The sequence below is a fragment of the Ursus arctos genome, unplaced genomic scaffold, assembly GCF_023065955.2.
Source record: "Ursus arctos isolate Adak ecotype North America unplaced genomic scaffold, UrsArc2.0 scaffold_17, whole genome shotgun sequence".
In the NCBI taxonomy this organism is placed as follows: Eukaryota; Metazoa; Chordata; class Mammalia; order Carnivora; family Ursidae; genus Ursus; species Ursus arctos.
The window spans coordinates 50,325,675-50,351,441 of NW_026622841.1; the positions used below are offsets into that span (position 1 = coordinate 50,325,675).

Below are 25,767 nucleotides of genomic sequence, written 5' to 3' on the forward strand. Positions count from 1 at the left end.
GAGATAGTCATTTTATTGGCATCCCCATTTAGTGCCAGCTTTAGAGGCTGCTTTTCTTTTTTTGCCTTGTCAAACTCAACAGCAGTTAGTTTATATTGATTTTAGTAGAACAAATAAAACTACGTAGGTATTCTTATATAGTAAATATTCTTATTTCTAAGGGCATACTAGTTAATCATTTAGGAGTGTCATTTATGGATGGGGAATTGATTTAAACGATCACAATAATAAGCAATATATACATGTGTATTTTATATTATGTTTTTTAATTAAAAATATATATTTGTTTTAATATATTTTTTAAATTTCATTCAGACCTCTACCTCATTACCGAAATGGAAGATTGTATTTTAAACCCATTGGAGATCCAGTCTTTGCCCGAGATTTGTTAACATTTCCAGATAATGTAGAACATTGTGAAACAGGTAAAGGAAATTATGGTGACTTTCTAATACAGATGTTACACTTATGATCCAGATATACAAATTGCTGTCTATGGAAATTTATGTTCTTATTTATTTTATAAGTTATAGTTTTATTAATATTTTAATCTCTTATTTTTTCTTGTTAGAGGAAAGTGTTGAAATAAAATTCTAATGTTACCATTCTTTTTAAGAAAATTTTGTAATGTGTTAATATTTTAATATGATGAAAGAAGTCATAATTTTTAAAATTTATTGAATTTTTTAGTATTTGGTATGCTGTTAGGAGACACCATTATTTTGGATAATTTGGATGCTGCCAATCATTACAGAAAAGAGGTATGTATTTGAATTTTTTTAATTTGTAGCTCTAATTTTAATGCGTATTTTTAAAGTTTAACATATTCGGGTCCTATATAGAAATAATATTATGATGTTCAGATGACTAACCTTGTCAAAACTGATTTAAATCCTACAAATTGTTAAGCAGTATAAAATTGGGCACAATATGTGAATGCTTGAGCCAAGAAACAAATTCAAATGAGACATACTTTTGGGATTTGGAGTTGTCTAAAACTCAAGGCCAGTATTCTACTGTTGATGATGGTGTTGGAAAAAGTGTATTCTCAGATAATGTTGTGGAAATGTAATTTGGTGTAACCCTTATTTGTTAGTTGTTAGGGCTGCTGTGACAAAGTGCCACAGACTAAGTAGCTTAAACAATAGAAGTTGCCTCACAGTGGAGGCTTGAAATCCACATTGGAGGTGTGGTCAGGGTTGATTCTTTGTGAGGGCTGTGAGGCAAGGATTTATTATAGGCCTCTCTCCTTGGTTTGTGGATGGTCATCTTCTCCCTGTGTCTGTTCACATCAATGCCTATGCATGTCCCCTTCTTATAAACATACCACTCGTTAGATTAGGGCCTAACTTTATGACCTCATTTTAACTTGATTACTTCTGTAAAGACACTGTTTTTAAGGTCACATTTGGTGGAACTGAGGGGTTAGGACTTCAACATAGGAATTTTGAGGGACAAAGCTCGACCCATAACACCTTTGAAGGGCAGTTTGCGATATAAATGGTTCAGTTATCCATTGCTGCCTAGCAAACACTGCAAAAATTAATGGCTTTAAACAATAACAGCATATCAGTTGTCACGTTTCTGTGGATGTCTCCAAGTAGTGTTAGCTAGTTGTAGTGTTGGCTAGTTACACTTGGGGTTGTGGGAGCTCCAAAGTGCCTCACACAGCTGGCAGTTGGCGTTGGCTACTTTATGGGAATTCAGCCGAGTCTGGCCAGAGGCTCTGCTGGCACTGTCTACTGGGGTTACTGTTCTCACACACATCCCCTCCCCAGGTGCTGTGGTATAATGTCATTAAGAATTTTTAGAAACTCTTGTCTACCTAAGAGAATCTAGGAAGCAGTACCTTAAATCTGAGGTCTTAACAAAGAGACATCCTTGACTTCATTTGACTCTTAGGATACTTTTTACTGGCAGGGCACTGGGTTTTATCTTAGTGCTGAGGCTTTCTATTTCTTTTTCAAGAACATTTTGGTCACTGCACAGGCTGGAGATGAAAATCACCTCACACATCCAGGATTAGAAATATTGCCTCAAAATTATTTTTATTTCCTTAATTCCTTTATTATTAATTTTCTTGAAATTAGTTCCCACTTTTATTTTATTAATTTCCTTGAAATCAGTTCCCACTTTTGTTTATCTCCCACTTATACTGACTAGTTGATACTGGCTGGGCACTCAGCTGGAGCTGCAAGCTGGTCACTGGATCTCTCCATGTGAGTCTCTACTTGTAACTGCTTAGGCTTTTTCAAATGGCATCTGGGTTTTAAGAAGGGGTGTTCCGAGCGGTAAGACAGAAGCTGCAGGTCTTTCAAGTCCCAGCCGTGGAAAGTATATTTCGTAGGTCAAAATCTGGCCAGCTCAAATCCAAGCAGTATGTGGAGAGGTGGGACTGGACTCTCTCTTCCCCATGGCAGAAGGAGCAAAGAATTTGCAGCCACCTCTATACCATCACAAAGTATTAAAATAATTTATCTTACAGATACACTCCCACAAGTATGTGAAGATATATATAAGAATATCCAAGTATTAAAAGAATTTATAATGGGGAATTTTGGAAATAGTCTTAAATGTCCATCATTTAGGATTGGACAACTCCATTATAGTAATAGTTTATACAGTAAGGTATATGTTGCTGTTACAGGAATATAATAAATTTCTGTGTCCTAACAAGGAAGGTATATATAAAATATATTTTGTTGAAAAGTTGCAAAATTATGTATAAGATGATGCCTTTTTAAAAGAAAATAAGCTTATGGTGGTGAGGGGACAGGCAAAATGGGTGTAGAGGAATGGGAGATACAGACTTCCATTATGGAATGAATAAGTCATGGGAGTAAAAGACAGCATAGGAAATAGAGTCAATTATACTATGATAGCGATGTATGGTGACAAATGGTAGCTCCACTGGTGGTGAGCACAGCATAACCTGTAGAGATGTGGAATCACTATGTTGTACGCCAGAAACTAATATAACATTGTGTGTCACCTATACTCAGAAAAAAAATTTTAACTTAAAAATACATGAGTTTATGTACTTTAAACAAACTGGAAAAATATGTTGTATACTGTTGGATATACTAAGGGTTATCACTTCTCTATTACTTATAAAAAAAAGAAATCTCTGAAGGAGGGTCTTTCAGAGGGTTGTTCTAGAGATTGAATAAAATTAATACATATAAAGCATTAAGCAAAGAGCCTGGAATACGGAAAAATTTCAGTAAAGGAAAGTTCTCTTTGTATCTGAGATCCAGGGGTCTCGAATACACAAGAAGTATTACATTTTATAAGTATAGTGTTAGGAGCTTGGAATTACCAGGTGATAAACATGTATGAAAAACATTATAGGCTTGCAAATTACTCTAACTGAAAATGAGTAAGAATGTTTGCGGTTATGTAAGAGAAGACAGAGGACAGTTTAAACTATGAGCCAGTATCTATAAATAGTATATTGTAGAATCATGGATACCTTAGAGATAATATACTCTCACTTTCTAAATGAGAAACTTTAAGCTCAAAACAAATAATGGATCTGTACGACATCACACCAACTTATGGCAGAACTAGAACCGTCAGAGAAGTTTTTCTTTGGACCCAGTTAAGAAGAAATAAATGTGCCCTGATTTAGGGGAGCTAAATTAGTGAGATTATTGAAAATTATACAACTAATTGGGGAATAGTATTTGGCATCTTCATGAGTGTTTCCATGGGAACCTAATAATGGCTATAATATACTATACTAGAAAACAGTTGTGGATGGAGAAGCTACTATATTCTGGTAGTGATTAGCATATTTGTATGTCCTGAGTATGGGGTAGAAACCATACCCATTAAATGTCATGACAACATGGAATCTATTGGAAGAAGATGAAAAACTTACTAGTGAAAATAGAATTGACAGATTGGATAATAACTAGAAGATTTTACTTAGTTCAGTCAATATTTGGACACTTGACTGTATGAGACACAGTGGATGCTATTACATGTTGAACAACTGGCTCTCCAGTGAGTGGGGGTGTGATTGGACCCTGATTTGTAGCTTTTGCCCATGGTGTAAGTCGTCCTATCACGGTTGATTTCCAGCTGCCTATGTGCGGCCATTGAATGAGGTGTTCAGGAGAGTTGGCTCTCATGACCCAGTAAACACTGGCTCTAGCACACTACCAGGCACAGTACTAGGCACTGAGGTTTATACAGAGATGGACTAGACAACTCAAAGGAAATTCATGCAGAGATTAAAGGGCAATTTCTGGCTATATGTCATTAGGATATGTATCTTAACGTTTGAACTGACAAAAGGGTAAGGTTTCGAAGTGATGGTAGAACTCAGATAAGTAAAACACTAAAGCCAGGTTTTGCTTACAGAACATTTGTCAAACTAATTGAAATTGAGCATCAGTTTTCATTCCTTTGAGAGGCTCAGAGGGTAGGAGACAAATAGAGCCCTTCTTAGGGCTTTAACCAGAGTGGGGAATCTGATAAAAGATCCCTTTCCCAATAAACTGGATCCCCCAAAGGGCTAACTTTAGTGTAATTTGAACAAAGAAACCTGCCGTTTCCATTTCAACTCCTGAGTGCCTCTGGAGACTGCAAGAAAATTACCTCTCTTGAACCTTGGCACTAGGTGGAAAAGGGAATTTTTTCCTAGAGCATTCATCAATATCAATAAATTGGCCTTTGTCTGTTTGCAACCTGCATTCATATTACTTGGGTGGTATGAAAAATTTCAGGGTAAACATTTGGTTTCACATAGCCCTAAGCTGGTGTAGTGTCCTTAGATACCTGATTGGAGGAAACACGATTATCTCTGGAAGAATTCACCTTTATCTTAGACCTAAAATAATTTCCATATTGAACATAAGAGCAAATATTTTTTAAGTATGTTTAATATAATTCAAGAAAAATATTGAAAATGGGAAAAGAACAAGTTGACTTGAAAAAATAGAGATTCTAAAACTAGAAAATATACATAAAAAAATAAGATGCTTGCTGGGAAGGTTAAATAGCTTAAGAGAGAATTAATGAATTGGAAGATAGTTTAGAAAAATTGTCCGGACTACAGCCCAGAGAGAAGGGAAGTAAGAGAAGAAGGACATCGAGAGTCTTGAAGGACAGAATGAGAAAATCTCAAATAGAAAATTTTAAAAAGTCTAATCAGAGTGCCAGAATAGATGGAGAAAAAGATCATAAGGCAGTATCTGAATTACCTAATGGGTGAAAACTTTTTAGAAATGGTGAAAAGGCACCAATCCATAGCTTTAAAAAAGAAGTGTAGGGGCACCTGGATGGCTCAGTTAAGTTGCCAGCTCTTGATTTCAGCTCAGATCATGATCTCAGGGGTCATGGGATTGAGCCTCTCATTGGGCTCCACAGTTTTGCTTGAGGATTCTCTCCCTCAGCCCCTCCATGCCCTCGCTCGCTCTCGCTCTCTCTCTCTCTAAAATAAGTGAATAAATCTTAAAAAAAAAAAAAAGAATGTAATAGAGTATACTTGACGAAAGCTGGTACAGTGTTTGTTCCTCATAATTAGTATAGCAAATACTGATCGCTTTGCTTCCTAAATTTTGAATCAAGTCTTGTCATTCTACCAGTTAAGTACTGTTCTAAAGCTTTTCTGAGAAGAGGCTTTTAGGCATGCCTTTTTAACATTGTTTTTGGTATGTTTGTTACTGTTTTCTCTTCCTAAATACTTTCTGCTACTTCAGCCTGTCAACTCCTCAGTTTGTGCCACCCCCTGGTAGTCCCCACAGCAGTTTTGAATAGGTATTCCCAGAGCTGTAGGACTGTTGCTCACTCACTGAATTTGCAAAAGCTGTCATTACCTTTTTTGTCCTAATTGAGTGCTTAGAGGGGTAGAACCATAAGACTGAAGGATACTTTGAGAATTGAAACTGCCCATGATAGTAGTATTTGCAGAATTGTTGTAGAAGGGAGCCAACTCTCCTTTTACTGGAGGCGTGTAGCTCATATTGTCAGTCTGTTAAGAGAATGGACAAGTCTATAAATAAATTTGAGTGTGTATGTTATTTAAGATGGTATCAAATCCTTAAAAACATTGCCCCTGAGTCCTGATAAATGGGTAGTACATGACTCCACTTTGTATTTTTAATATTCACTTCTAGAAAACATATAAATCCAAACCAAAGCTAAAAAAGTAAAGTGTGATTGTTTGTAGTAAAACAAAATTATAGTAAAACAAAAAGATTGATTTCACCAAAGCGTTTACCACAGATATTCTTCGAATAGACATCTTATTGCATTTAAATTTTCTTTTTAAGATTTTATTTTTTAAGTAATCTCTACCCCCAACATGGGTCTCAAACTTAAAACCACAAGATCAGAAGTCCCATGCTTTACTGACTGAGCCAGCCAGGACCCCCTGCGTTTAAATTTTTTAAAAAGTATCCACTTCAGTGGGAAAACATTTGTAAACCTCTGAAATTATATTTAAAGAATAAATACTAGTCATGATTTTATATTACATTTTTTTCATTTACTATTTTTCATTTTTTAAAAATCACGTTTAATATTTTTCCTTTGTAATTCTGAGGCTAACCCCAATATTAGATTGAATTAGGTATTTTTACATATTATTAAATTGTGTTCTTCTTTAATCATTTTTTAATGTATGTGTTCTATTTCACTGTGTAGATGTACCCTAATTTATGTAACTTGGTGAGACATGCAACTTTCATATCTTTTATTAAAACAATATTTTAGTGCACATTGTTCACATTTGTGATTTTTTTTCTTCAGAATAAATTCTTAGAAGTGAATTGCTGGGTCATGCAAAACATTAAGCTTTTTGATGCTTACTACATTTCCTTTGAAATGTGCTGTCCCAGAATAGATTAGTACAAGAAGACCTTTCTCCCTCGCTCTCCCAACATTCAGTGTGGTGTGTGTTAACAATTTGAGTAGTGAAAAGATCTTTCTTGAATTCCACCTCTCTCATTTTACATTTTATTTTTGTCTATTTCCTAGACCTTTTTTGAAAAAGCATTCTTAAAGATCATGAAATACTAAATCCAATGTCTGTCTTTTATTCTCTGACTTCTCTGAAGCATCTAATTCTTCACTAACCCTTCCTACTTCCCATTCCATGACTTAGGCTTTACTACATAATTCTAGTCCTCCCAACTCTGGCATTACTAGAGCTCTTTTTCTTCTCATAGTTGGAATTATATTAGTATCCTCTAAAGATTCGGCCCGGTGCTTTTCCATCTGTATTCTTCAGTCTCATATTCTCTTTTTGCTCTTCTTTGGTGATCTGGAAAACTTGTGTCTAATAGAAGGGAACTGAGATAATGATGCTGCCTTGATAACTGCCGTGGTTTTCAGAGCACAGAGTTCTCTGGCTTCTCTCTTCCTTCCTCTTATCAATTAAGCCATCAGTTTGTTTCCATTTGCATTGTCCAGTTTAGGCTGACACTTCAGAAGTAATCTAATTCATCTCGCTGCCTCTTGGTTTTTACCCCAATTCATCTTATATTTCACTAGCTTGTTTTGTGAAAATACTAGCATGATCGTGTCATTTCTAATCTCAGAACCCTTAAGTGATTTCCCCTTTCTTAGAACAACTGAGATACATTTTATAGGCTCACTAATTAATATTCATTTGCTTACAATAGGTTGTTAAAATTACACACTGTCCTACACTGCTCACCAGAGATGGAGATCGCATTCGAAGTAACGGAAAGTTTGGGGGCCTTCAGAATAAAGCTCCTCCAATGGATAAACTTCGGGGAATGGTATTTGGAGCTCCAATACCAAAACAGTGCCTGGTCTTAGGGGAACAAATAGGTAGGTTGAATAACTAATTAAATAACAATTTCTCATTTGATTTCAATCCTTTGTCTGGGGCTTGTGTATTGATACTCTAACATGAAAAATTAACCAGTAAAAATAGGAATACAATGTTTTTGTCCAGTACTTTCAACTTTCTTATATCAGGTAGTTTTTAATTATATAGAAGGTAGGTTTTCCTTCTTTTTCATTCTTATCTTGAAATAAAATACTGTCCTTATTGAATAGATTAGTATTTCATCACATCATCATACTTCTTTTTATATTAAAATTGGTAACTATCTAGATTACAACGAAGAGCTTTTTTTAGAGTGCATGACATGTGACCTCCCTCCCCCATTTTCCCTTCTGCAGGCCTGTCCCCTTGTTTCTAATCAGCCAATTTAATGGCCTCTATATCTGTCCTCTGAAGTGCATATACTTTATAGGCTATAACTTAGAGTCTGCTCTTACTTTTTTATAGTTCTAAATGCTTGGGTGTCTACTTTCGTAGCAAGGAAGTAGTCTTTTGTCATTGTTAACTTAAAAAATTTTTTAACTACTCTAAGCACCTCTTAAAAGTAGAATCATACAGTATTTGTCCTTTTGTGACTGGGTTATTTCACTGAGCATAATGGCTCCCAGGTGCGTCCGTGTCATCGCATATGTCAGAATTTCTTTTCTTTTTAGGCTGAATAATATTCTCTTGTATCTGTATACCATATTTTCTTAACTTTTATTAAAGTATAATATACATACAGAAAAGTGTACTCTTTGTAAACACACAGCTTGGTAGATTTTCACAAAATGAGCACTGTCCCTGTATTAAGGAATAGAACGTGATTAACCCCGCAGAAAGTCTCTCATGCACTCTTCCAGTCCCCACCCAATCCCCTCTTGAAAGGATAACAGCTTCCTTGACTTAAAACAGCATCTCTGTTTTCATACCTTATGTAAATGGAATCATGCAGTGCATACTTTTTTGTGTTATCTGACTTTGTTCATGCAACACTGTGTATGTAGTTGTTTTCATGACAGGATAATTTTCCGTCATATAAATACACTGTAGTTTATTTCTTTATTCTGCTGTTAAGGAACTTGGATTGTGTTCACCTTGGGATTATTACTTCGGCTACTACCAATATTTAAAGTAATAGTTGGGAAAGATGGTGGGAAGAAGATTGTTTTGTGTTCTTTTAAGATGTTCTTTTGTGTGTTCTTTTATGTGTTCAGTCAGGTGCAGCTGTAAGAGGAGACCCAGGAGAGAGGCTCAGAAAAACAAAGTGTAGTATGCTCACAGGTCTTAGAGACAGGAGGCATACCACACCACTGAGGGCCACATAGAAAAAAACACAAATGTGGTGAGGAGGCAGAAGATAAGAGCAAGCAGAGTGCTTAGGCCACAGCTTTTATTGAGGTTTCAATAGGAAGGGCATGACAGGGCAAATAGCTCAGGATTGACTAGTTTGAATAATTTCAGTGGGCTTTGGACTATAGGTATGGTCTGGAGGCAAAGAATGATGATTAAGGCAAAGGAATACTGCTTTTTGGGGTGTACAAGCCAGATAGAAGAGGTTTGGCTCTGTATTGGTTAGTTAGCATGCTGTCTAACTGGCTAGCCCCGTAAGGGGCAGTCTTTGCCCAGCCAGAAGGTTTTAAGATGTTAAAACATCATAATATACAGAAAATCAAAATTGTATACAATATAAAGGCTCATACTTCTGCTTATGATGGCAGTGAATGCATGCAAAAATATTCTCTGTAAACAATAAGTGAGCATCTAAAGAAACGGATTATAAAAAATCAGAAAAAACAATTCACTCAGGGCTAGTGAATTGCATAAAAAGCCCCAACCCATATTAGTCTAGCACTACAGGTTATCTCCATGGTTCCCAAGCCAAAAAGAATTATCTGTGAAACTTTAAAAATACACAGCTGTCATACTGACAATTTGCAGTTTCCCTGGGCATCTGAATATTAGTATAACAGTGTGAAGCATTATCTGTAGATCTTTGGGAATAAAACAATTAAAGATTTTTGTGCCCTTGTTGGGTTATCAAATATGTAAAGTTAAGAAATAATGCAAGGATTTCAAAAATACAACAGTTATGTATCCTTCTTGGTAAATATCTTCAAAAATACACTATACACATAGACTAATGAGAACTCATTAGAACTCAAATATTAGGGGCTCCTGGGTGGCTCAGTCGGTTGAGCATCCAACTCTTGATACCTGCTCAGACCATGATCTTAGGGTCCTGAGGTTGAGCCCCTAAGTTGGGCTCTGCACTCAGTAGGGAGTCTGCTTGGGATTCTTTCCCTCTGAATCTCCCCCAGCACGTGCACATTCTCTCTCTCTCTCAAATAATTTTTTTAAAAAACCTCAAATATTTAATGATTTAAAAAATCAAATGAGATCATTCAAGATTATTGATATGTATAAAATACTTTTGGTTGTAAGCAATAGCAACCAGACCTGACCACGTCAAACAAAACAGGAATGTACTGGCAGGAAACTGGAAGAAATCGCAGATTCAAAGATTGTAAACAGCCAAGACAAAATCAAGGATGACTCTGTGACATTCAGCAACCTTGAGTGTCTTGCACCTAGTCGGTTTGCATTTTTTAATGTGCTCAGACTCTACAGTTCCTAAGAGAGCGAAATTCCCTCCTTAATCAGCTGCCCATAGTAATCAGTTGGCCATAGTAAAGATCAGATAAAAGAGAGCTTTGAGAAACTTTCTTGTATATCGTGGGATTGTTTGCAGAGAAAAAGCAAATTTGAACTAGACTGTTGCCACAAAAATTGTCTACTACTGGCACAATTAAAAGCGGAGTGTCTTCTAAGTAATTATTTCTACACAGTGTTTTGCATTGCAGTATTTGATATGAGATACAAGCAAATAAAATCAGAGCGTAAGATGAAAAAATGAGTATGTACATGTTGTAAAATAAGGTGATTAAAAATAAGATCTTGAATAACACATAAATACATGAAATTTTATCACTAGAAAGCAAAGACACTTAGTTTTAAAAAATCTAGTCCCAGTACATATAAAAATTTTGTCATTTGTCATTTGTTGGGTGCTTAATATATATCAGGAAGCATAGAAAAGTTAGATGAAGTGAGTGACAAGAGAAACTATAGGAATTTAATCGACATGCATACTGCCACATGATCAGTAAACTATAAAACAGGAATCTCTTACATAAAGGCTGTGTCTATGACACTTCACTCCTTTATGTTCTTTACAAGGAATCTCCTAAACAAAATACAAAGTGAAATAAAGAATTAACAAAAATGTCATGTAAACATTAAATAGAAGAAATCACCAGTAACAAGTGTTAATGCCAAAGCTCACCTCAAGGCAAAGGCACTAAAAAAGTGCAAAGGTAAATTCATTTCGATAAAAGATGTATTCCACACTACAGGTAAAAAACTTAATAAACTTGATGCAATAAACCAAAATTTTTAAACTTGTAGTAATAGAGATAGAAACATTGTTTTGAAGAACCATTTTTCCATGACAGGTTATTAGTCAAAAACATAAGGAATTATCACCAGTAAGTTGCATTACCAGTACTTTCGTTGGTATTTAGAGAATATGTCACAAAAATTGGTCATAATTTCAAAGGATTTAATTGCTACTCAGCTACAATGAGACTCCAAATTTTAAAAAGCACATTGTGTACATTTTGTACCATAATGTAATGGAACTCTTAAAAATAACTATTCCTTTCCTCCCAAAGTAACTACCCCATAGCGGACATATTTTTTTTTTAAAAAAAAGGTATTTTGTCAAAAAAGTAAAACTTTATGGGGCGCCTGTGTGGCTCAGTCGTTAAGCGTCTGCCTTCGGCTCAGGGCGTGATCCCAGCGTTCTGGGATCAAGCCCCACATCAGGCTCCTCTGCTGGGAGCCTGCTTCTTCCTCTCCCACTCCCCCTGCTTGTGTTCCCTCTCTCGCTGGCTGTCTCTCTCTCTGTCAAATAAATAAAATCTTTAAAAAAAAAAAAAAAAAGAAAAAGAAAAACTAATTGACCATCAAGTATTACATTTAGGAGACATGAAGACAGCTGAGATAAAATATCAAATCTATAAGCTGAATGCTTTTATTTGTAAATGAGTAAGCAAATAAACTAATTGAAGTCAAATGGCAGGGAAAAATACATTTCAAGAGCTAGTACAACCAGGGGCGCCTGGGTGGCACAGCAGTTAAGTGTCTGCCTTCGGCTCAGGGCGTGATCCCGGCGTTATGGGATTGAGCCCCACATCAGGCTCCTCCGCTATGAGCCTGCTTCTTCCTCTCCCACTCCCCCTGCTTGTGTTCCCTCTCTTGCTGGCTGTCTCTATCTCTGTCGAATAAATAAATAAAATCTTTAAAAAAAAAAAAAGAAAGAAATAGTACAACCAAATGAATTAGAAAAAAGAAAAACCTTGTACTGAATATATAATTCCTAGAGATGGTCTTTGGGCAAGAACAAATGCAAGAGGAATGTAGGCTCAGAGGGTCTATTCAGACAGAGATTTCTTAGATTTCTATAATATTATAAATACATTTAGCGTCTCCAAATAAAATGGACTAAATTATAGAAAATTGCAAACAAAATTGCTTTAAATAAGGGAGAAAACTTAACATAGACCATTACCTGAGGAAGTGTTCAAAAAGTTCATCCTTTGAGTTTTTTAAGTAAATTTTAAATATAAATTGTTGCATAATATAAATATGGAGAATACCCAGATCATCTAATGAAATAGAATAGTAGAGAAAAAGAAAACTAATATTACCACTCTTCAGCTGTGTTCAGGAAGTTCTTGCCACAGTTAAATAGAAATGAGTTTTATTTTGCCCCACATAACGTCCATAGCTGACTTCTTTCTTTCCAGTCTGTACTCTAGTGTTCTACTTCAGAAAGAACTTCCTTGATGACCCTGTCTGAAATTAGAAGAGTTTTTTGATATAGAACTACTAAAGTGAGCAAAGAAAATATTTTATAGTTAATTTTTTTAAGTTTGCATAAAATTTTAAAGCACTGTGAAGAAAATAAAAAGGCAAATGACAAACTAGGAGAAAATTGCAGCATATGGTAGACATAGGTGTTATAGCCCTACTATTAAAACAACCTTTAAAAATCAAGGAAAAAAAGCAAAGATTATAGAAAAATAGAGGATATAAATAAGCAATGTCAGGGGAATAATAGTTCATAGTTGAAGGCTTACTTATGTATTGGATACTTTGTTAAACTTGTCACTGGAATGATTTCATTTACTGCTGCTCTCCTCATTTGATAGATGAGGATGTTGAGGCTCAAAAAGGTTAGAGAACTTTCCCAAGTTTAGAACAATATATGTGTTCATTTACACGGCGAAATGAAAGAGTAGAAAGAGAATTGTTTTGTTTTTGGATTACATAATTAAGGTAATTTCCTTCTCCATTATCCTTTTCTATGTATTTTTCCAGATCTAACTCAACAGTGTGTGTCAATTTTTATAATCAGAAAAGGTTCTAATTGTTTTTAATACTCCTGTTCTTTGAACCTTTAATTGATCTTCTGGGGAGCATGCTTAAATATAAAAACCATCCGACATACAGACAAGACTTTTTTTTTTTTACTCAGATGAATATTGTAAATAGCACTGTTTTTCAGGCTAAACATCAGAAGTGTTAAATGCTTTAATTGAATTTAGAATCTGGGAAATGCCTGTTACAATGTTGAAAGTGGTTAGAACATATAAATGCAGATATCATATATGCTAAAATTTAAACCTGCAAGCTTTGTGGAATGAAAAACAAAAAGAAAGTAAGGTGATTTTTTCCCCCAATATTCCTTTTCTATATTATTCCAAGTTTTTTATAGAAATCTTATGGTAGAATTACTTCTTAACAAAAAGTATTAAAATAACTCTGGGCATTGTAGAAGCCAAGATATGAAAGAAGAAAGAGTTGTTAATAGCAACTGAAGAAAGGAAAATCCTTTTAAAATAACCAATAATTAGTTAATATATATCTTATTACTGTGACATCATCAAACTCATTAACACTTTTATTATGTCCATATATTCCAAATATGTATTATTATATGTGGCCAGTTTAGGGATTATTATACCATGCTTAATTCATCCTACTTAATCTCTCAGTTATTACTATCCATTTATTTTGTTGTTGTTGTTAAGTAAAACCATTCTTAGTGTTTTTAGAAGTAGTGACTAGGATTATTTAAGTGCTATAGTTTTCAGGGCAAGGATATTTTGTTTTGTTCTATTATGGAAATAAAGCAGTAACAATGAGCTCCTATGGACTTATCATCTAGCCACTCTTAATCCATTCATAATCTTGACTCACAACTTGCCTCTGGCCTCCTCTCCCCAGGTGGATCATTTTGGAATAAATCAGAGGTTCTAGTATATTTTCCCTTTTTTCCTCCTCTTAGTCATAAGTGCTTATTAGGTTTTTGCCTAATAAAGTTCTTAGAATCATGTAGAACATAAGAGTTTGAAGAGACCTAAATATTTAGTAAAGTCTGCCTACCCATCTAACTGCTTGAATCTTCTAGTAGTAAAAAAGCTGCTTCTGCCTTCTAAGCAAACCTTAAATACCGCCTAATCAGCCCTTCAGATATACTTTCAATTCCTTTATATTCTTTTTAGTAGCTTTGCGTACGTGGTCATTTGTCAGGATATATTGAAATAATCTCTTTCTTTAGTATGTATCATACAGAAATTAATGCATTGTATTCGAGCTTTCTTCCCTTTATAGGAATTAATTTTTTAAAGTATTTTTCTTTTTTCACAGTAAAGCTTCATGTTTTCCCCAGGTAATTGAAATTTTCAGACAACATATAAATGATTCAAAATCGTTTACAAACAGGGGCGCCTGGGTGGCGCAGTCGTTAAGCATCTGCCTTCAGCTCAGGGCGTGATCCCAGCGTTCTGGGATCGAGCCCCACATCAGGCTCCTCCGCTAGGAGCCTGCTTCTTCCTCTCCCACTCCCCCTGTTTGTGTTCCCTCTCTCTCTGTCTCTGTCAAATAAATAAAATCTTTTTTAAAAAATCGTTTACAGTTACACGCAACTAATGAATCATCGAGCTTTACATCGGAAACCGGGGATGTACTATATGGTGACTAACATAATGTAATAAAAAATCATTTAAAAAAAATCATTTACAAACAAAATTAATTGTGAATTTTGAATTTTTCTCTTTGACAAAATTCTATTATATGAGTTAAGAAAGACTTTTATAGACACCATGGTAAATAGAAGTTACATTTCATGTACAAAAAATTGGGGGTTAATAGGGCATATTAAGTTAAGCTGCTAAAGGGTGCCTGGCTCGCTCAGTTGGTAGATATAAGTCTTGATTTCAGGGTCGTGAGTTTGAGCCCCACGTTGGGCATAGAGATTACTTTAAAAAAACAAAACAAAACTGTCTTATTCATAAAATATGAACCTACTGTTAGTGCTGCATTTAATGAGAAATACTTAACATTCCATCTTTCTACTTATAAATAACAGGACCACTGTCTACTAAAGTACTTGAATATACTAATTTCTTGAGTATTTAAAGGTGAAAGAACCTCATGACTAACTTATTAAGAAATAGGATATCAGACTCATCACTATAGAGAACAAACTGATGGTTACCAGAGGTAAAGGGAATGGGCAGATGGGTTAAATAGTGATGGGGATTAAGGAAGGCACTTGGGATGAGCACTGGTGTTGTCTCTAGGTGTTGAATTACTATATTACATCCAAAACTAGTATTACACTGTATGTTAACTGGAATTTAAATAACAACTAAAAAAAATATATAGGATATTAAGCCCTAATGGCCTAAAGTTTTTGTGTATTGTCTTCTGAAGAAAGGTAGCATCATTGATATACAGATTTGGACCTAATTTTATAACTCATTCACATACAAAGTAAGTATTGTTTTGCATTGTTTTACTGTGTAAAAATGCACTTCCTTATGTGAAGAATAAACTGTGAAGTAAGAAAACATTACATTAATATAAAATTAGACGTACTTCATCAGACTAGAAAACTAACCTATTTTCTAGATACCTTTAAAAGTTCTCAAAAAGTCATAAAGAATTAAGGATCATAAGGACCTTGTCATTGCTCAGTTACATATAGGATTTGTATTTAAATATATGAATATATTCATGAGCATACACAGCTGTACATGAGTGTGGATTTGCTTGCTTATCAGAATGCTAGTTGTCTTTTCCAAACCCTGTTCTTGATCCTTAAAAATTGTAGATTTCATCTTATATCTCATGTTCTATCTAACGTACTCAGACTCTTAAATAATTTCTTCCACAGTTTTATGTGTAAACTATGTACGTTAAATATCTGGTGTTTGTATGCCCTTTTCCATGCATATCGATCATCTTTGTGTGTGACCAGAGTGTCCAGAGGACCACATAGTGAAATTTGAGTAAAAATTGATAGTAACATTTGAGTAAAATCTTGAGCCAAGAGGCAAAATGGAGGGTATTATGAGGGCTTTTATACATTTAGAATGTAACTGTTTAAAACTGTATAAGGCGTTCTTGTCCTTGACTAATTTGCTGACCCCTGAATTAGAGTACAGTCACTGCATTTAATATTTAGTGTCTGACAAATCAGGCAAAAAATAGTCTCAAACGTGAATACTATAGTACATTTTTAGACAGTAGTTTATAGAAAGTTAAGCTTTTTGAAAATTAAGTATTTTATCAAGAGTGCATTTTTGAAAGCTCTGTTTAAGGTAATGGTCATATCTGTTGGAAGTAGTGATTTTCTAGCAGTACTAATATTTTTAAATTTTTTTTTAAGTAATCTCTCTGCCCAACATGGGGCTTGAACTCATGACCCCGAGATCAAGAATCGCATGCTCCACCAACTGAACTGAACAAGGCGCCTCTAACAGTACTATATTTAATGCGTTTGCCACCCCCCTCAACTTGTCTTGTGGAATTACATTGAATAATGAGTATCAAACAAAATGTAAACATTGAGAGAGGGATCCCATTCACAGAGCACTTTTACGTAGAAAACTTTTTCCTGACACAAATTAAAGTCAAGCAGTTGAAGAAAATTAAAATTTAGCAAGCACTGGTTTTGTACTGGGGTCTAAACTGCATTTTTATTTTGTCTGTTTACACTGAACAAAGTCTTGTGGTTTTAAAGGTAGTTCCCATATGTACTGTCATGCCCAGTGTTGCTAATTCTTCTTTCCTCAAACATTGACTTGATACCGTAACAGTCATTTTAATCAGACATCTTTGGTTTCTTTGCAGATCTTCTTCAACAGTATCGTACTTCTGTGAACAAGTTGAACAGTGTGATCGAGGACCTTAACCGTCAGTTAGAGTACCTTCACACTCCTGATATGAAGAAGAAAAAACAAGAACTTGATGAACAAGAGAAAAATCTGAAACTAATTGAGCAAAAACTAGGTTTGTGCTTGCTTTTTATTACTTCTTTCTCTGCATGAAGACAAATATTTATGATTAGAGTTAAACTACAAGAAGAAAGAATGTGAATGCTCCATGACTTAAGTCGATACTCTTGTCCTCCGAGTCATCTGATAAATGGTTGTAAGCTGTTTATTTAACAGGAGTATTAGGAAGCATTCTCAGTATTATTAGTTCATTTTCTATAAATTAAGATGGATTTGCTTTCTTATAGTAATCCCAGTCTTTTAAAAGTTCATTTTCTACATTTTCTGTCTTTACAGGTATGACTCCCACACGTAAGTGTAATGACTCATTGCGCCATCCAGCAAAGGTTGAAATGACAGATTGTCCAATTCCTCCTAAAAGAATGAGAAGAGAAGCTTCAAGACAAAATAGGTGAGTTTATTGTGACCTCAGAGTTATCTTTGGGTAGTTTATCAAAGCTCTTGAGTCATCATACTTAAAAACCAGCATGGGGGCACCTGGGTGGCTCTGTCATTTGAGCGTCTGACTCTTGATTTCTGCTCGGGTTGTGATCTCAGGTTCGTGGATTGAGCCCCACATCAGGCTCCACACTGAATGTGGAGCCTATTTGGGATTCTCTCTCTGCTTTTCCCTGTGCTCCTTCCTATTCACACACTCTCTCTCTCTAAAAAAATAATAATAAAATAAACTTCTTAATAAATAAAAATAAAAGCCAAGAATTTATTTCTGATTTCCCCTTTGAGCCAGAATTAGGGGTTTTGTTTTGTTTTGTTTTGTTTTGTTTGAAAAAACTAAATGATGAGTAATGAAGATAAGACGAATTTATTATATTCTCCTAGGATATTCCAGTTTTGTAAATGATTTTTCTAATTATTTGGAAATGTTTATCATTTATGTTTTGTTCAAAATCAGTGTTTAAAAAAAATCAGTGTTAAGATTTAAATTGCTTTTCTGTTGTTTGGCTTACCTTGCAAATATACGACATTCTGCTTCATAAGATCAGCAGCTTGCTAAGTTAGAATATACAAAACCATTTGTTAGTTATTTAAAAATCACATATACTAGTTGGTTTGGGAAATCAGATACCATTTACATAGCACACCAAAATCCCAGCAAAGTTATCTGCAGCCTAACTCAATGGTAAGAAAGCTGTTCTTTTGGGGCACCTGGGTGGCTCAGTCGGTTAAGCCTTTGGCTCAGGTCATGATCCTGGAGTCCCAGGATTTCTGGGATCAAGCCCTGCATCAGGCTCCCCGCTCAGCAGGGAGTCTGCTTCTCCCTTTGACCGTCACCCTTCTCATGCTCTTTTTCTCCCTCTCTCAAATAAAATCTTAAAAAAAAAAAAACAAAACTGTCCTTTCTCGATTAGATGTTAGTAAGGCCATCCTATAGGAAGATACCATGGTACTGGGGTTTCTTGTACATTATTTCAAAAGGTTTAAATATGGACTCTGCCTGAAAAAGTGTCTCATATTGACCTTAGAGAAGTTTTTTTGAGACTGTGGTGTTTGGAATTGGTATTCCATGCCCTATCCATCTACATAGTCTATATTTATTCAATAATTACTTGAATGCTCATTTTGTGTTATGTGTTGCTGGGTGAGTAAAAGTGGTGTGGTTCTTACCTCTTAATGGGGCTCTACAGTCCTGTGCAGAAGGACAATTCCAAAAAGTACACATTTTCCTGTGTACAAAATAATGTTAAGTTCTATGAAAGAAAAAAGGAAGAAATGATATAAAATGGTGGGAAAACTACACTGGTTGTCAGGAAAGATGCATTTTAGCAGAGAACTAAAGGATGAGAAGCTACCAGCCAAATAGTTGGTTTCAGTCAGAGGGGGAAAAAATGGATATGAAAGCTTTGAGAAAGAAGCAAGTATGGCATGTTTGAGTAACTGAAAAGATGCTTGTGTGGCTGAGGCATGGGAGGGGAGAGAAACAAGAATGTTTGGAGAGGTAGGCAGAAGCCACATTATCTGCACTCTCAAAGGAGAAATCTGTGTTGCAAAAAATTGTGAGGTAAACTTCTTTATCTCATTGATATCTCTTGAGTACCTAATATTGTGTGCAAGTAGGGGGGGAGTGTCTTGAAACAGCTGCCTTTAAAGTAAATTAGGGAGGAGAGCTACTGAAATGATAATGAGATTATAAGAATACGGTAGTCATCAATATGAAAGAGGTGTTTCCACCGAGGTTATATGAATGATGTGTATTTATTATGGGTGCATAATATATAGAAACTATTAAGCTGACCACTGAAAGTGTGTTGGAGCAGTACAGAATCAGAAAGAATATTTGCAATGGATTTAAACACCTTTAATTTTTACAAATCATGAGTTCAAAATGATGCAAAGGAGTCCTTACTGATGATCATTGGCAGTTGCTAGTGCACCAGCTCATTATCATAAAAATTGATATATCCATATAGTAAAGACACATTCTTTTTTTTTAGATGTATTTTTTTAATAATTTTTTATTACGTTAGTCACCATACAGTACATCCTTAGTTTTAATCTCAACACCCTGAGATCATGACCTGACCTGAAACCAAGAGTCAGACACTTAACTGACCACACCACCCAGGCACCCCCTTTCTTTTTGTTTTTGTTTTTTTTAAAGATATGTTCTTACTTAAATGAACTGTTTTTCAGGGTAACCAAATAATTGAAGAAAGTTCTTTGTGCGTGTGTGTGTGTGTGTGTGTGTGTGTGTGTGTGGAAGCATAAGGGTAGTATCTAGTGATTCATCAGTTGCATATAACACCCAGTGCTCCTTATATCAAGTGCCCTCTTTAATGTCCATCACCCAATTACCCCATCCCCTCAGCAACCCTCAGTTTGTTCCCTGTAGTTTTTTGTTTTAAGATTTTATTTATTTATGAGAGTGAACACAGAGGAAGAGGGAGAAGCAGGCTCCTTGCTGAGCAAAGAACCTGATGCAGGACTCAGTCCCAGGACCCTGGGATTGTGGCCTGAGCTGAAGGCAGCCGCTTAACCGACTGAGCCACCCAGGTGCCCCTGTTCCCTGTAGTTAAGAGTCTCTTCTGGTTTACCTCCTTCTGGCTATTTTTGTTTTGTTTTTCCTCTAGGAAAGTTCTTTTTTTTTTTTTTTTTCCCAAGATTTTATTTATTTATTTATTTATTTGACAGAGCAAGAGAGCACAAGTAAGGGGAACAGTAGAGGGAGAGGGAGAACCAATAAGGTTCTTTATAGAAGTTCTTCTTTAAAAAGTTCTTTATAGGGACACCTGGGTGGCTCAGTCAGTAAAGAGTCTGCCTTCAGCTCAGGTCATGATCTCAGGGTCTGGGATTGAGCCCCACATTCAGCTCCCCACTCAGCGAGGAGCCTGCTTCTCCCTCTCCCTCTCCCTCTGCCTGCTGTTCCCCCTACTTGTGCTCGCTCTCTGTCAAATAAATAAATAAAATCACACAAGAAAAAGTTCTCTGTATGAAGTATAAGAAGCATGATAAAATTGCAACATGATTTTGCCACCCCTAATAATAATAGATTTAGGCAATAATGATAGATACTCAAATGATTAGGTAAAAAGTTGATGGGGAAACTTAATGGAAAGATCAGATTGATATACCTGAATCCACTGATTGATCTTAGCAACACTAGAAGCAGGATGTTTGCTATTATGTGATTGAGTAGGAAGTAACCTGAATCCAATGAAGCTTCTAGGTATTTCCCAACTGAGATTATGTGGGAAGAAGTAAGCACTCCAGAAAACTATTTTCCCTAGGGTAGTATGTAAATGGTAACCTCCTCCATGATTGGGAAGGAGGTTAATTCATTGCTAAGAATAGATACTATAAGACATAAGAGGTTAAATCTCTCACAAATTGAAAACAGTTTAACTACAAGTGTAGAGGAAATAGGGGAAGTTTATAGGGGAAAGTTAAATGATACCACCAGGAAGTATCAGCCAAATCCAGAATGTCAAGAATGGGACATAGTTCAGGGCAAATGACTGATTTGGTTAATAAATTGGTGCCATAAAAGAAGGACTGGAAGAAGGATGAACTGTTTGATACGGAATAAAAGTGATTGAAAGGTATAAGAATCAAATGCAATGTGAAGTCCTTGTCTGGATCCACATTTGAATCTTTAAGATGAGAACTTTGAAAAAAATTGGAGAAATTTTAGTATCACATGGATATTAGATATATTAAGGAATTATTTTGTGTATAACAACATCATAGTATTTACATTAAAATAAATATATTATTAGAAATGTGTACTGAGGTATTGGTTAAATAACATGATGTCTGGGGTATACTCTGAAATACTGCCAGAGAGGTGAAAAAGTGACAGGATATCAAAACAAGATTGGGCAAAATATGAAATTACTGCAGCTTGAAATAGGAATTCATTATATTATTCCCTTTATTTTCATGTAGGTTTACTATAATTTTTTTGCAGTTTATTTATGAAGTTTATTACTTAAGTAATCTCTACACCTAACATGGGGCTCGAAGTCACGACCCCAAGATCAAGAGTCTTCTGACTGAGCCAGCCAGGCGCCCCTACTATAATTTTTAAAGAAGTGTTTTATTGATTTACTTATTATGGGGAGCATACGTCCAGTTCTGTAAGAGACCAGGAAGGAAGTTCCTGCCAAGCAGTTCTAGACTAAAGTACATATTCTTGAAGCTGCACTATAGCCTCAGCACTGAATTAGCCCCAAACCTTGCCATTACTACAGTACAACTAACTACGTCACTGGTTTGAATCTTGTTAATTAAGATTTTGTAGCAAATCAGAGGTGGTATGGGCTAGAGTTGATTTTTTAGTTTATCATTATGTTGTTAGTAATGATAATATCTTTTCATTGAAGTCATACATGTAAATAAATCAAATGGTATTATATAAGATTTAGTGTTGTACTGTATTGTGAGCCACACGTGTAATTTAAAGTTTTTGGGGAGCCAGATTAAAAAGAAACAGGAAAAAAAAAAAAGAAACTGTGAGATTTATTTTAATAATTGATTTTCTTGAACCCAGTATACAAAATATTATCACTGGAACATGTAAACAGTGTAAAACATTTCTTGAGATACTTTAAATTCTTTTTTCATACAAAGTCTTAGAAATTCAGAAGATAGCAGATCTCTAAGAACTAGTTACATGGCAAGTGTTCTGGAGCCACACATGGCTAGTGTTTAACCCAAATGGGAGAGCGTGGATATAAAAGAGAGCTTACGATGATGAAATCTTATATCCTGTGCATCCCCACCCATCCCATTCCCCAGAAGCAACCTTTGCTTTAATTATTTAGTGTCAGTTATTCTGTTGTTCCCTTTCTATTTTTTACATACTCCGTCTCTCTTAGCAGCTTTAAGACAGTACATCTCACCCGACCCCTGGGTGTGGATGTCCATATTCCCTGGCCCACCTAATAACTTTTGGACTAAATTATTTGGAAACGTTTTAGAACTTTCCCTCTATCGTGGTATTATTTAGTTATAGTCTGTCCTGCAACCACAAGCAAGTCCTCCATGCTTTTTTCAAAGGTAGAAAGCTATAAACCACACATATATTATTTTGGTTATGTAAATATTTAGTATTAGGCAAAGCTGTGTGCTAGGATTACATTGACTTCTGTGTAAGGTTCTAGGCCACCAATTAGTGTTCCAAATGTCAGGATCAAATAAGTCTTGTATACTGTAGCAGTTTTTTAAAACATGTTAAATTTTAACCCAGTCCCTATTTAGGCTTTCTTGGATGTCGTTAATTTTTCTGCACTAATTTCCTTTTTTTTTTCTTTCACTGTTTACCTTTTTTTTTTTTTTTAAGAATTTATTTGAGAGAGCGAGCAAGCATGAGTGGGAGGAGTGGTAGAGGGGGAAAGAGAGGGAGAGAGATAATCTCTCAAGCAGACTCTGCTCTGAGTGCAGAGCCCAACACGGGGCTCAGTGTCACAACCCTGAGATCATGACCTGATCCAAAATCAAGAGTTGACGCTCAACAGACTGAGCTGCCCAGGCGCCCCCATGTCACTGTTTACCTTGATCACATACTCTTCCTCCTACTACAATGACTAGTAACTATACATAGCTCTTGTGGATCTTCTTTGGCTGCTCTTAAGTTGAATCCACTGTTTCTTGGATTCCTTATCTTTCTCTCCTATAACTTTCTTAGAAAAAGTGTGTACAAAGAAACTTGGAGCCCTTGTGTATCTGACAGTGCCTTCATTCTGCCTTCACATTTTTTTTAAAGATAATATTTATTAGAGCACATGCGAGGAGAGGGGGAGAGGGGGAGGGAGAGAAAGGGAGAGAATCCCAAGCAGACTCCACACTGTGCATGGAGCCCACCTTGGGGCTTGATCTCACAACCCTGAGACCATGACCTGAGCCAAAACCAAGAGTCAGACTTTTAGCCAACTGAGCCACCTAGGTGCCCCCTGCCTTCACATTTGATTGACGTTTTCTGGGGATAACACAATAGAAACAATACTAGAGTATACCAAAAGAGGAAGGACTGGGAAATAGTCTAGAGACAATGGGAGACAGTCGGCCTGATGGGACACAGAGGAACAAAAGAGAGGGTATGGGAGCAAAATGGAAAAAGAGAGGAAACCGTGGCCTAGAATATGCCAGATTTTCAACCCAAAAGTCTGAAAGCTTTATTTCCTTGTCCCCAGGCATTAGAGATGCCCCCACAAAGTTAGATAACAATGGTAATTAATTAAATGTTGGCATATTGGCTTCAGATACAGTTGGTGGCACCCTTGAGGCTTATCTCACGCTGGCACCTAGGGAGCTAGCAGCCTGATAGTCGGCTCTCCAGCCATGTACTTCTAAAGCAGAGCCTGCTGGCCCATGGACCCTGCTCTGCCCTGTTCCACCTAAAATTTCCACTCAGAGGGATTTGATGGGAAAAAAGTTCTGGTTTTCGTAAAAGGAGAAGAAAGCCAGGCCAGAAGCATAATTCTTTTTCTTAAATGTGATTGGATAACTAAGAATCATCATGTATATGAGGGGAGTCAATAACGTGTGAGAGAAAGTCCAAGATAAATAGTAAAACCCACCCTGGAAGATGATTCAACTGAACTTTTAAAAATTTTAAATTCCTAACTAGATTTGCAGGAGAAGTTCTATTCATGAAACTCCATATATTTTTAGGAGAAAGATATGGCCAGGATAAGATAACAGATTATAAATACTGTTGCTGAAATAAAAATTTCAAAAGACTAAAAGTCAAGGTTCCCAGAAAAATAGAAAAAATATGTGAAGACAGAGAAGGAGACATAGAGAACCAATTCTGTTACGAATCCTAGAAAGTAGAAAATGGAGAAGTAAAAAAATGTGGAAGAGAATTTCCCAGTGATAAATGAAAGGGCCCACTGAAGGCCCAGCACAATGACTGACAAAAGATGTACCAAAATATATTTCATAGTAAAATTTTAGAATATCAAGGAAGGGGGGGGAGGAGCATAAATGTTTCCAGAGAGCAAAACAGAACCATATTGCCTACACAGATTTGACACACAGAAAATAAACACAAAAAGTTAGCCATTTTTGTTTAGCTTTGTGATGGCGGTGTTAGAAGTTTTAGGTTGGGGGTGCCTGGGTGGCTCAGTTGGTTAAGCAGCCAACTCTTGGTTTCTGCTCAGGTCATGATCTTATGGGTCATGGAATCAAACCCCAAGTTGGGCTCTGCACTCAGTGAGGAGTCTGCTTAAGGAGTCTGCTTAAGGATTCTGCATAAGTTTTATTCTAGGCCACGGTTTCCTCTCTTTTTCCATTTTGCTCCCATACCCTCTCTTTTGTTCCTCTGTGTCCCATCAGGCCCTCTCCCTCTGCCCCTCTCTCCACTTGTGCTCTCTCTCTGTCTCAGAAAAGTTTTAGATTGAAAATTTGGTATATTCTATCTCATGGCTTTCTCCCCCCCTGTTTATTTTGGGGAGATTTAAAATCAGTCTAAATTTCCATTTAGAAAAAAATTTTTTAAGATTTATTTTTATTTATTTTAGAGAGAGTGCAAGCGGGGGAGGGGCAGAAGGAGAGGGAGAGAATCTCAAGCAGATTCCCTGCTGAGTGGAGGTGGGGCTCAATCTCACAACCCTGAGATCATAACCTGAGCAGAAACCAAGAGTTGGTGGCTTAGCCGACCGAACCACCCAGGTGCTGCTAAAATTTAAATTACAGGTATCTTTTTTTAAAGATTTTATTTATTTGAGATAGCACGGGCAGAGGGAGAGGGAGAAGCAGGACTCGATCCCAGGACCCTGAGATCATGACCTGAGCCAAAGGCAGGCACTTAACCAACTTAGCCACCAAGGTGCCCCATAAATTGCTGTTTAATTAGTAATTTCCTCATTCCTAATCTCTGCCAGTTCTCCATAGATCTTGAACTAATAATTCTTGCACAATCTCAAAAACTTTAGAGCATTTGAAACAAAAGTCTCTTGGGGTGCCTGGGTGGCTCAGTTGGTTAAGCATCCAACTCTTGATTTCAGCTCAGGTCATGATGATCTCATGTTCACTACGTTCATCTCTGTATGAAGGAATTATGGGTATTTTTAAATGTTTTTTCTTTTGGTT

General features: G+C 36.1%; 1 protein-coding gene across 3 annotated transcripts in view; it reads left to right on the forward strand.

The window, feature by feature from the left end:
- Positions 1–25,767, forward strand: part of SMCHD1 (structural maintenance of chromosomes flexible hinge domain containing 1) — a 157,484-nt gene that overhangs the window by 117,603 nt on the left and 14,114 nt on the right. For all 3 annotated transcript variants that reach the window (XM_057313253.1, XM_026496043.4, XM_057313255.1), the window contains 5 exons: positions 316–425; positions 691–761; positions 7,635–7,806; positions 17,072–17,230; positions 17,512–17,626. In XM_057313253.1, coding sequence (XP_057169236.1) covers positions 316–425; positions 691–761; positions 7,635–7,806; positions 17,072–17,230; positions 17,512–17,626 — 627 coding nt within the window. The remainder of the gene's footprint in view (positions 1–315; positions 426–690; positions 762–7,634; positions 7,807–17,071; positions 17,231–17,511; positions 17,627–25,767) is intronic.